At 40.7% G+C, this 13,677-nt stretch overlaps 1 protein-coding gene across 2 annotated transcripts in view; it reads right to left on the reverse strand.

The window, feature by feature from the left end:
• The window catches only part of SFMBT2 (Scm like with four mbt domains 2), a 207,140-nt gene that overhangs the window by 157,576 nt on the left and 35,887 nt on the right, over positions 1–13,677 (reverse strand). For both annotated transcript variants that reach the window (XM_084869269.1, XM_084869268.1), the window contains exon 4: positions 7,911–8,151. In XM_084869269.1, coding sequence (XP_084725395.1) covers positions 7,911–8,151 — 241 coding nt within the window. The remainder of the gene's footprint in view (positions 1–7,910; positions 8,152–13,677) is intronic.

Below are 13,677 nucleotides of genomic sequence, written 5' to 3' on the forward strand. Positions count from 1 at the left end.
CTGCTGGATTAAGAAGCAAAAGAAAATAAATTCATTTATGACTAGCACCAAAAAGGAAAATCTTCTAGTGCCGCTTTGTGCTCACAGTTTTCATGTGGTGCAAAACACCCAAATAGCATCTGATACGATTTACATAATTTTACATAATCTCATGATTACCGTTTGTCAGGGAAGTTGCAGCCCAAATCTCTTCCATTTATTTGCCTCCAAAACTGACAACACATTCTGGACAAGAAGCTTCCCACTTTCTTCCTAAAAATCACAAGGAGCCAATTCTACAAATTTCCTTAATAATATGCTTCCAATACGTCAAGTCAAGTCTGAACATTCTAAAGTCATATTGACACATGAAATCAATAAACAAATGTTTACTGACCCCTGCTATTTTCAAAGCATTCATTTCAAAACTGGGGGCAGGGGCGGGGGGGAGGGGCATTCTACCCTTAGTTTAAAGTCTACTTCAAGCTGTCTGGCTGAAGACAAGTTATTTACCCTTCCCAAGACATATTTTTTCTAATGTAATACAAGAATAATAACAGCCAATTTACATGGTTTTTCTAGGGTTAAATTTAGTTACTTGGTGCACAGTAGGCACACAATAAAATGATTTGGCGGGTGAGAAAAAAAAAACAAAACTGTTTTTAATTGGAGATCCAGGATACAAACATGCTAAAATGCATGACTTCTTCATACACTGGGCAAGAAAATGGTAAAGAGATATGAAATATATCATGTTTCAAAAGACAAATACCAATCAGGGATTCATAGGAGAAAAGATTGTAATTTTTACTCATAAACAGTTGTAAATCACCACCTGTACAAAGGTTTCTGACTTATATGAGACCATTTAGTCTGCCTTCACTTTTTTGGTCTTTGTGTTCTCTTTCCACAAACTAAAAAAAAAAAAAAAAAAACCTTCACATTTTCTTAGGGTCCTGTTCATAAGGAATCTTATTTCAGAGTGATTTCATAAGTTTCATTCATTGCTCTCTGAATTGAAGGAAACCTTAACAATATCTGGTCCAACTGATGTTGTAAGACTGAGACTCGGAATCTTGGGGTCACAGGCTCAGAGGCTGCACGAGGTCCCCCTGTGTGGCTCTCCTGTTTCTAGGTGTTAGCTCAGAGGCCCTGAGGGCTGGAACAGATTAGAAGCCCAAGCAGGGAACAGAAGGTGTGGAGAGCAAACTAATGGCCACCTACAGAGGCAGGCAATGCAGTGAGGGATGCCTTGTGGAATACAGGTCCAACAGGTCTGCATCATCTAAGTTTTCAAGAGATGACCATAACCCAGACTTTTAAATGAAGTGACTTATAAATGGTAAAGACCAAAATTATTTCAAAATACTACTTAGATCAACACACACTCACAGTTTCATGCATACACAAACACACTCATATTCTCATCTATGTATACAAATGCGCACACATGTTCACAGCTACAGATGCACACACTTATGCATGTATGCAAGCACAGGTATGCTCACACATACACACAAACACATGACATGAACACATAAACGCATACTAGCATATGGTCATCACACTTAAAACACACCCACACATTGGCAAACCAAGTCCCCTCTGGTCTACCACAATGATTCTGTACATAGGACTCAAAATCATGTGTTTTTAAAAGGCCATTAAGTACCTAGAGAGAAAGGATCACTCTTTTCCTACCTGAATATTCCTTCTTTCACACAGCACTGTCAAAAATGGCTTTTTCTCAATAGGATACTAACTCACTTTTTAAAATATATGCCGATGACTTCTAGTTTACTTACTGTCATACTTATCAAATACAGCCTACCTTTCTTATATAACAATGTGTTTTTCTCTTTATATTAAATGATCTAATGATTAATGAGTTTAATCCCTGTGCCTCCCTCAACTCTGCTTAAGATTTATTTTGCCCTTTAAGATTTTAGCATATGTACTTAATTTTCTTATTAATACACAAATGAAACCAATGTGACTGAGTAGGTTTCATTAGTATTACTAAAATGTCACTTAAATAATAAAATATGAATAGTAAACACTGATAATTTTACATAACAAGCAAATGCTACTTCTCAGTCCTCCGTTAGACAATGTTTATGGATTGATAAATCCTGTCATCTGATCACTTTACAGTCCTGGGTACCCCTGCCATCATCTCTTACTTTGCAATCAACTACAGTAAAAACAGCAGTCCCTAAAACAGCCCTCGGACCAGGCTTCAGAACCTGGCGGAATCTACCCCCATCACATAAGGCCATATTCACACTTTCTCCTAACACTTCATGAATAAACATCCCTTTATTCAAATAAGTTATATAATAACTAACTCCAGTAATTTTGATTCAAGTTTGAATGGTAAATAGAGTCATTCTGGCAAGACTGCAGAGTTTGCAATTCAAATTATAGGAATTTTCATAATGGGGAAAATAAAAACTAGTGATATGATTCCTAAGGCACCTAATGCCAATCTTTTCCTGCAACAGTAGAAAGCACACATAAATACTTCTCCGTGCAGAAGCGGAGGAGTGCTCTGGGGACGGCACCATCACATGCATTAACCTGCAATGTGACAGCATTCCTTTCAGGGCCTCAGGGGGTACCTACCTGCTAGACCTCCAGAGCTCCCCCACTCCAGACATCAAAAGGTATCGCTGCTCCTTCTCAATAAATAGCAGTGCAACGATCACTGGATTAAATGACTTCCTTACACTATCACTGTAAACAATAATTATTTGTCAGCTGCCCTATGCGAGCTTTGCGTGTGCTTATGAATAAATCAAGCCTTATTGATTTACTAAGCCAAACGTTTTACATTTTGCAGCTCTAATAAGAGCTAATCCTCCGCTGCACTTAGTGGTGTGCTTTTAATGTAGCAGTTTCTTAATACTCTTAATGTGAAAGATTAATACTGATTAGCTCAGGAACAGGAACACTGCTCTTTGAACAGCCAATTGGCCACTAAACCAGTCTCTTTAAACATGTCCTTCCTAGGGGCATTCTGTCTGCTGCTGTACTGTTTCCTTCCTCATAACGTCTATATTAATAAAAGGGTAATATGCAAATTGGTCAGGACGCCCTCATAGTAATGACAGAACAGCAGACTGCATGGGGGCGACCACTGCGTGGGGGCAACCAGTCCAGCGGGGTGGAAGGGGGGGTGCGGGGGGAGAGGGGAGTGGGGGCAGGGGTGTGTGTAGTTAGAGGTGACCAGGCCAGCAGGGGAACAGTTGGGGGTGACCAGGCCAGCAGGGGTAGTTAGGGGCAACCAGGCTGGTGGGGAGCAGGGGGCAGGGGCACAGTTAGGGGCAATCAGGCCAGTTGGAGGCGAGCAGTTAGGGGTGATCAAGCTGGCAGGCAAGTGAGCAGTTAGGAGCCAGCAGTCCCAGATTGTGAGCAGAATGTCTGACTGCCAGTTTAGGCCTGACAGACATCCCCTGAGGGGTCCTGGATTGGAGAGGGTGCAGGCGGGGCTGAGGGGATCCCCCCTCCCCCACCCAGTGCACAAATTTGGTGCACTGGGCCTCTAGTTTAAAATAATAATGATGGCTCATGTTAATTCAAAGGCTAAGTTCATTTCAAGGAGCAATGCAGGAAAATATGGGACTATAAGGAAGGTTACATGTTTGTTAAAACTATCATCAAAAATAGTAAAACGAGTCTCTTTCAATGCAATGATTTCAGAAGAGTAAGACAACTTTGAACAATCCCAAACATCTTGAAAGATCTCAAGCACTGCAACCTCAGTCTGACCATGCAAGGCAACACACTCCCTTCACCCCAAGTTCCCATGGTCTTTTCTGGTCCAACCATATTTTGAAGCTGTCCTCCATATACTGAATGATTCAACTTTATTTGTGCTGATCTTTCTCAGTCTACAATCTCCAATGAGCAAAATGCTATCCATTTCCAGTGACTTTGGACCCAAGCACTCACAGTAACTTCCCAAACTAGTTCAGCCCTCAGTCCATTGAGATGTCATCATCCCCAACAGTAACCCAGGAGCTGTACTTCCATGCTTCGTACAGATGCCTGGGCTAGATTTCCATAGACCCTAATTCCAAAGCAAATTCCACACTCACACCTACTGTAGGAAAAGTAGCACCTTCTCCCTCCTCCTTTCTTTGACAAGGATCACAACCCAGGGCATGTGAGACTAGGAAGCTCCTGAGAGATTACAGGATACTCTAACCTCATTTTAAAGATACGAAAATGAAGAGGAGACCCACCCACGTAGCTAAGCTAATGGCTGAGGCAAGAGGAGCATCCCAGGCCCTGGCTCCAACAGCCATGTTCCTCTCTTTATACAGCCCACTTTCCCGCCCTGGTTCCTGGGATCAATAAGAAGCCTATCACCGTAGAGCACTCCTAACAAGACTATTACGTGTCATGGACTGCTTGCACCCGTGTTAATATTCTGAGAAGCCTTTCAAGTTTAACCACCAGAAAGATCAGCCAGGTACAATTGCGGAATTCACAGTGATATGAGCTCTCGAAGACAGAAACAAGAATCCTCCTTCAAAAATAGTCTGCCATTCCCAGTGGAACAAGTGCTGTCTAGCCACAAAGCAATAATTATCCTGTCCTGCAGCAATCAATAAAACCTTTTGCCCCGTGAACCTGCTATTTCCTGACTTTGTTCCCTGCACTAAAGATTTGCAAAGGCAAATTGATTACCTACTAAATTTTTTTTAAGTTCCTTAAAACGAGCCATAGAGAAATTCTCAAAATTAGCATACCTTGTTACCTTGTGAAAAGCCCTCCTACCTTCCAGTCACATTAATGGTTTCCCTCGTTACAGGGTTTTTATTTTTATTTTGAATTTGTCATGTTAAGTGTGTCTGTGTCTTGCCTGATAGTAGGAAGTCAGCAGGATACAAATTTGACAGTGTTTCTGAATCTGTGACTGCTGCCGCATTTTCATCCCAGTGAGAAAGAAGAATCAATTAATGAGCTACACCATCTTTCTCAAGCAACAGCATGGATGTTTACCAAGTGAACCCATTATCTCTTAGAATGTTAAAATTCAGTACCCCAGAACTTCTCTCTAATACTATTCACTAAATAATCTATAACGTGAAGCCATCTCACATCCTTTCCAAGGACGTTTAGCTACTACAGTGTCAACCTTTTAAGAGTAAGTCATACATGAATGACACAAGCAAGAACAGAGAAAGGTAAGGCTGCCGCTAGGAATGGGGGCTTGCCTCCTGGTTCCCTCCTGCATTCCCCTCTGACAGTGCCCCCACGTGTGTATCGCCTGCCTGGAATTAATGCATGTCTGACTGTACTCTCCTGAGAGTATAGGGGCCTATCTATGTGGCCTTTGCGTGTAGAACTGGGCAAATGAGAATTAGTCTAATTTTCTAACTACAACTGCTATTTTCCCAATATTCCATCCATATAATTCACCCATTCAAGACTGGTTTACTCTACGACAGATCATAAATTATAGGTACATTAAATCATTGCATGTTATATCTTCTCACCTTAGTGGCTGTGTGCATTCAAAGCCAAATGGAATACTATTCAGCCTTTAAAAAGGAAATCCTGTCACATGCTACATGGATGAACCTTGAGGACATTACCTTAAGTGAAAGACACCAGTCCCAAAAGGACAAGCACTGTAAGATTATGCTTATTTGAGGCATCTAAAGTCTTCAAACTCATATACAGAGTAGAATGCTGGTGACCCAAGACTAGGAAAGGGGAAATGGGGAGTTACTGTTCAATGGGTATAAAGTTTCAGTCATGCAGGATGAAAAAGTTCTAGCAATCTGCTGTCAGCATTCTACTTATAGTTACCAATAATGTACTGTACACTTAAAATTTTGTAAAAAGGGTAAAAACAAATTAATTGTCTTACTAATGGCACAATTTAAACTGAGCCTTGGACTAAAAGTAGCAAGCATTACCAAAGGCATTGCAGGTAGTGTTCAACTATTTGCCCTTGCAGAACTAGAACAAGAGTGAAAAATAAAGGCTCATGCATTAACACCATTCTCCAGCACTCACCTGAGAAGTAACCCTCAACAGAGATGAGAAATAAAGGCTCTCACTTCTGTATACAAAGACACTACCAATACGGAAAGGGGTGGGGAGGCACAGGGAGAGGGAGTCTTCTATTTAGAGAACCACACAATTCAAAGAACAGTTGCACCCAGATGCACATCAATTGACAAATGGTTAAACAAAATGTGGTCTATCCATATGATGGAATATGATTCAGCTATAAAAAGGAATGAAGTCCTGATACGTGCTAAGCATGGATGAGCTTTGAATACGAAATGCTGAGTAAAAGAAGCTGAACACGAAAGGCCACACACTATGCGATTCCATATATGGGAAATGTCCAGAATAAACAAGTCTACAGAAACAGAAAGTAGTTTAGGGCCAGGGCCTGGGTGGATGGGAGAGTGAGAGTGACTATAAATGGGTACAGGGCTTATTTATGGGATAATGGAAATACTCTGGAATTGGACAGTGATAATGGCTGCATGCCCTGGTGACTATATTAAAAATCACTGAGCTTTATAGAGATGAATTTATAGTATGTGAATTACATATCATTTTTTTTTTTAAAATCAATGGGAGGCACAGTTACAAATATGATCAACGTTAAGGGCACATGAGTCCTTGACCGCAGTTGCCTGAGAGAGTGATAAGAGAAGCTGCCAGCTGGAAGAAGATGGTGTAGGCCCAGAAGAGAGCAGGTGAGAAGACCCAAAGCAAGAAGGGCCTTTCTCTCTTTCTCCTAAGACAACAAAGGGTCACAGTGTTAGCTACGGCCAAGGCAACAATTTCAACCCTGACATATACCCATTAATGCAACTCAAACTCCTTGCATTTATTATGATCCCACTATTTATCAGGCTTTCTGTTATGCATAAAAAGGGGAAGTAAAAAACCACTGACCATTCCCACCTATCAAAAAAACAATATATTAGAACTTAAAAAAGAAGATAAAACTCAAATGCTCTGAAAGGTGAAAACAACTAAATATGATGGACACAAAGAACTTGGAATTCAGCTCTAAAACTTCACATGTCACTTTGAAATAAAAAGACCCATTCAAAGCTAAAAGTGGCAGACAAGTACTAAGAAGACATTACACTAGAGAATTAGCATCAGACGCCTTTAAATGTAACTGCTGCTGTCATCATACAATGAAACATTGAGGGTAGGTTGTTGAGATTCAAATATTGGTGACTCAGTTTTTCTCACTGACAAGATCATATGAGCTCCTTTAATGCATCTGTAATATGCTGCCACTCTTTTAAGCAGGGTTTCTCAACTATTGGAGTTTGAACTCGATAATTCTTTGTTGGGGTGCTGTCCGCTACATTGTAGGATATTTGGCAGCATCCTAGCCTCCTCCCACCAGATGCCAAGAGTTCCTTCCTCCTTGCCCTCTCATAGACAACAGTACTTCCGGACATTGCCACATGTCCCCTGAGGGTAAAAATTGCCACTGTTTTATAGCATGTCTCTTCTTTGGTTTCTGCACCCTGAGTGTCTCCCACAACAAGAGAGATTAAAACTTGGAGAGGTCCTACAGATGCTCTACAGCACTGTTCAAAATGTGAAATCTGTAAAGCAAAAGAAATACAACACAATCCATCGGCAATGGAAAACAAAACCTCGGTCTCAGCCTCCTCTCCTACCTCCAAAATCAGGCTCCAGAGCTTTTGTCTCCTGAAGGCCATGATTGGCTCAGGAAGAGTTCTGACAACCAAGTTCCCTCTCACGCCGGCACCATCAAACTTATGAAACCCAGGAGGCAATCTTTGAAGTGCTAGAGTTTCCCGCCGAATCCACTGTGGAATCTCTGCAAGGTGATACCTGCAAACACCGTGAATAAGGATGGCCCGCAAACCCAAAGGCTCTGAATCGTGGGCCAGCTGGGAGCTTACCGTCCGGGGGCATCAGGACCTTGTTGTTCTGCGTGCACCACCCCACGGGGTGCAGGTCTGCTATCACCACGTCACACCAGAAGTCGGCCCGCCGGTCCTCCCCATAGCCACAGTAGCGCAGAAGCAGCAGCTGCCCGCAGGTGGTGATGACAGTGGCCACCCAGTACGTGTCCGGGTTGTTCTTATTGGCCACTTCCAATTTCATCCCAGGCTGGAAGTTGCTCTGAATGCTGATTTCAACCTTAAGGAACCAAAAAAAAAACAAGGAAACCTGTTATTATTTTACTAGACACATATACCCAAGAACATTAGAGAACTGTTAAAACCATAGCACTTCGAAAAGGCATTTCTGTCGCCCTAGGACAGCACTCTCTAAGAGAAATAGAATGGGAGCCTGAATTTCCTAGCAGCCCCATTAAAAAAGAAGATAAAACAGGCGAGATTAATTTTAGTGATGTATTTTATTCAACCCAACCTATCTCAAATGTCATCATTTCAAGACGTCATCAATATAAAATAGGTTAATGAGGTATTTTTACATGTCTTTTCCAATGAAGCCTCCAAAACCCCGTGTGCATTCTATTCTTACAGCGCATCCCAATTCGGACGACACCCATTCCAGGTGGCTGGTGGCCACTATGTGAGCTGTACAGCCGTGGATGGGTTTTCATTTTTATTAATGAAGGATTAGAGTCTATTAATATTTATCAGCCCTACTCCCCAAAAGAAAGCTTCCCAGCCTTGTGGGCATTCCAGTGCTAACGCATCTGATGTCTATGAGTAGCAGCTGCTTAAAAGACGGTGGAATTACAGACAACTTGTTCGTGGGGTCCTTGATGCTTCTCCTTAACAACGGGCCTGGGGACACTCTGCTTCCAGAACTACTGTGACTGAAAGGGAGGGGGGAGAACTGACTGGATTAAAGAGAACAGGCGTTACTCCGCATTGAGAGGCACTGATAACCTACCAGTAAAGAAGAAAAGGAAAGTTGTATCTCTCACCTAAACCGCCTCAAGCAACCTGGCCAAGTCATCCCAGAATCATAAGAAGCTATGCAGGATCATACAAAAACTGTAAGTCGGGCGAGTTGAAGCTCTGTTATATTTTAATATTTACTTACCTCTTGGTGTCACTGAAGAGCTACAACTACATTTATAATAAACTGGCAATTATAGCATTACGAGTGTCAGTATAAAGGAGAATTGGGAACGTAATCTACTTTTATAAGTTCGTGCAACTTTAATAAGGTCTTAAATTTCTTTTCAAAAGAACATTTCACCTCCAAAAAGGATGAAATGTTCCAGTAAAATAACGAATCAAAGTTCTGGCTTCCTAATTCAGCATGAGAGCCAAAGGCAAGAGCAGGTTGAAAAAATGCCCCTATTTGCTAATGATACTCAGGCTGAATCTTTGCTCTGGGTAGGCCAGTGAAAAAATTGTTTTCTCAGAATTAAATTTTCCTTTCCAGTAAAGCAACAATAATGCAAGAAAAAACACTGGTCTTGGAAATTGAGTATTTTCCTTGAAAACAATATATTGCTAAATTCTTCTAAAAAAGCAAAAACCTGATAAAACCTCAATTTTTTATTTCCTGAGACAAGCTATTTGCATTGTTCAAAGAAATCATTGTTAAGAATGATTTGTTTTTTGGCTTGATCTAAATGTTTTCTGAATATTTATGATATTTACGTCTACGGCCATACCACCCTGAACACGCCCGATCTCGTCTGAATATTTATGATATTTTCTCTCATTTGACTAATTTGCCTAAGGAAGACTATAAAACTTTTATTATGTGTCCGTTCAAAATAAAAATATCAATTCGGCCCTGGCCAGTGTGGCTCAGTTGGTTGAGCATCTTTCCATGCACCAAAAGGTTGCCGGTTAGGTCTTAGGTCGACAGTTCAGCCCAGGGTCAGGGCACATGCCTGGGTTGTGGGCTTGTGCCCCAGTAGGGAACATGCAGGAGGCAGCTGATTGATGTTTCTCTCCCTCTATCCCTTTCCCTTCCTCTCTAAAATCAATAGATTTTTTTTTAATTTAAATTCTTTATTGTTTAAAGTATTACCTAAGTCTTCTTTTTTCCCCCATTGACCTCTCCCTGGCCGCCCCCACCAACCACCACCTTCCCTTACCACTCCCCCCAAGCCCTCTATGTGTGTCCATTGGTTATGCTCATATGCATGCGTACAAGGCCTTTAGTTTATCTCTTACACCCTCACCCCCTGCCTTCCCTTTTAGGTTCGACAGTCTGTTCAATGCTTCTATGACTCTGGTTCAATTTTTGTTCATCAGTTTATGTTGTTCATTATATTCCACAAATGAGTGTGATCATGTGATATTTAGCTTTCTCAGACTGGCTTAATTAGAAGATTTTAAAATTAGATCCTAAAAGATGGCTGCCAATGGGAGGGCAGACTGTAAGATAGTGTGTGAGTGAGAAAACAAAGGGAGAGTGTGTGGTCGCACGAGGAGTGTTTGTTTGAGTTGAGGGACAGCTATACTCCAGGAGGCTGTAGAGGGCTGCTGGATGGGGCTCCCCTGACTGGGCAGCCCCCACGGCTGCTGGGTTCCTTCCCAGAGGGACCCACTAGGACACGGAGACCACGCCATCTTGAAGAAAGGGCAAAGTGGATGCTATCAGACGCCTGAAAAGCCTGAAGAATCTACAATTATGGCTCCCACTGAACAGCTGCGAGCCCGAGAACTCCAGTCCCCACGTGCCAAAAGTTCACGGATTCAACATTCCCTCACAAAAAGGTCAGATTTCACCTGGGATAAGGTGAGGTCTATGGTGCTGGCAGGAGAGAAAAATGCACCCGCGGGAACCGGCGGACACGGAGAAGTCTGCACCTAGAAAAATGCGTGGCTGTTGGGGCTGGTGTGATCCATGAATGTGGAAGAGGGTCTGCAGAGATGCTAACAGAAGGGAACTCTAAAAAGCAACCCATTTGATCTGGGTGCAAAAGGACAGCCTAAATTTTTTAAAAGTGTGCCAGCTGCTTAGAACCAAGGGGGGAAAAGACTGCACAGACTTGCGTGCAGCCCCAGGGTTTGCAACTTACTCTGGCTCTTATTTTTTTATTTATTTTTTATTTTTTTATTGTTTTCTCTTTAAATCCTTGCTTCTGATTACTAAGCCCAATACATAGGATCACCCAATTGAGGTCACTCTAAGAGACTGCAGGGGGAAGTTGTCTTTCTGGAACCTGGGGATCGGAGTGGGGAATAATGATCAGAGAACCACCCCTGGGGCAGCCCATTCCCCCAAACCGGTATTAAGTGCCACGGGGAAAACAAAATCTAAACACTAGCCAGAGAGGACCTACAGACCCAGAGGTCAATCCAGAAACACTGCCACCCAGGGGTTGAATCACAAATTGACTCTTGTGTAAACACAAATAAAGGAATAGAATAAATAAGGACGTACTGCCTGCTTAAAAATCAGAACTGGCTTACAACACTGAAGAGCTGTGGAACACAGGGAACTCCAATACTGTTCTGACTGGGAAACAGGCATGCCAAAAAGAACAATAAAGGAACTGAATGACCTTCACTACTGCACATTTTTCTTTTTTTCATCTTTTACTTAAGAAACAAATTTTTTTCCTCACATTATTTTACCTTTTTAATTATTACATTTTTATTTTCAATCAGTATTATTAATAGTACTATTTTACCTTTTTTTTAAAAAAAGTTTCATTTTATTTTACTTTGGAATTAGTGTTCTACATTCTATTTTCATCTTTCCTTTAGCATCATTTTACTCTATCTCAGCTTTACCTTTATGTCATCACTCCTTTCCTCACTTTTCCCCTTTCGTTGTCCTGTTTCATTACTCTATTCCTGCTTTATATTTTCCCTATTCCTTCTTTTTATCCCATTAAAATTTCACCCTACTTATATATCTAATTTCCAATCTCCTGTTCCAAGTCTATACACACCTCTCCTCTTTCTTCACTATTAAAAAAATATATATTTTATTTATTTTTCTCTGTCCTTTTATTGTTGTTTGCTTGATTGTTAATTATATTGATTATTTATGCTTATTTGTGAAATTGTTTCTCTTTTTCTGTTTTTTTTATTTTATTTTGTTTTTGGTTTTTTTCTTCTGTTTTCCCACGCCTCACTTGATATTAGTTGTTGTTAGTAGTTTGCATTCATCTCCAGATACTTGTTGCTGGCATGTGTTTGGGATTAGTGGCTGTTCTATTGGAGTTTTCTCCCCATATATATAGTTTTTTCCCCTATTCTGTCTTATTCTCCCTCTTTTCTCTTACTTTTTTTTCCTTTTCCCAATTTCATTTTTGCACCCCCTTTTTTTTCTCTTCTCCATTCTCTCCTATCCTTTAATTCGCCTTTCTCTGGTGGTCACCTTTAGTTGGGATTATTAATATCATGAATACATTTGTGTTCAGTGCTTTGTGCATTGTACCTTGTGTTGTATTTTGTGCCTTTAAATGAACATAGGAGAGAGAGAACTACATAACCAGACACCCAGAGAAAAGAGATCATGGGTATACAAAGAAACAGCCCAAAAATGAAAGAAAAGCAGGCATCACCAGAAAAGGAAGTAAATGAAATGGAGGCAAGCAACCTGTCAGAGAAAGAATTCAGAGAAATAGTCATAAGGTGGATGAAAAGAATGGAAGACATTCAACAATATGTGTAAATACTAAGAGGAAATGAAGAACTAAGAAGAAATGAAAAATAACATTGCTGCTATAAAAAACTCAATAGAAAGCATCAAGGGTAGACTATAAGAAGCAGAGGACCGCATCAGTGAGCTAGTAGACAAGATGGAAAAAAATACCCAAGTAGAGCAGCCAAAAAAAAAAAATAATAATTAAATTAATTAAATTAAATTAAATTAAATTAAAAAGCAGGAGGACAGCCTAAGGGAACTTAGGGACAATACAAAATAAAACAACATCCGCATAATAGGGTTGCCAGAATAATAGGAAACTGAGCAAGGAATATAAAACCTGTTTGAAGAAATAATGACAGAAAACTTGTCTGATATAGAGAAAACACACACACACACACACACACACACACACACAAACACACACACACACACACACAAATCCAAGAAGCTCACAGAGTCCCAAGCAAAATGAACCCCAAATGACTGATGTGAAGGCTGATAAAGGTTTAATCTCCAACATCTACAGGTAGTTTATAAAACTTAATAAAAGGAAGATAAGTGATCCAATAAAAAATTGGACAATGGACCTAAATAGAATCTTTTCAAAGGAAGACAAAGGAAGGCCAAGAGGCACATGAAAACATGCTCAAAGACACTAATTATCCAAGAGATGCAAATCAAAACGACAATGTGGTACCATCTCACACCTGTCAGAATGGCTATCATCAACAAATCAACAAATGACAAGTGCTGGTGAGGATTCTGAGAAAAAGGAACCCTTGTGCACTGCTGGTGGGAATGCAGACTGGTACAGCCACTGTGGAAATCAGTATGGAGTTTCCTCAAAAAACTAAAAATGGAACTCCCCTTTGACCCAGTAACTCCACTTCTAGGAATATATCCCAAGAAACTAGAAGCACCAATCAGAAAGGGTATATGCACCCCTATGTTCATAGCGGCACAATTCACTATAGCTAAGATTTGGAAACAGACTAAATATCCATCAATAGATGAGTGGATTAGAAAACTATGATACCTCTATACAATGGAATACCAATCTTACCTGTCTCAGGCCCTGTGCAAGAGCATTTTGAGGTACAGAGGAGGTTAAAATTACAC

The sequence above is a fragment of the Pipistrellus hanaki genome (assembly GCF_964339955.1).
Source record: "Pipistrellus hanaki genome assembly, chromosome: 1".
In the NCBI taxonomy this organism is placed as follows: domain Eukaryota; kingdom Metazoa; phylum Chordata; class Mammalia; order Chiroptera; family Vespertilionidae; genus Pipistrellus; species Pipistrellus hanaki.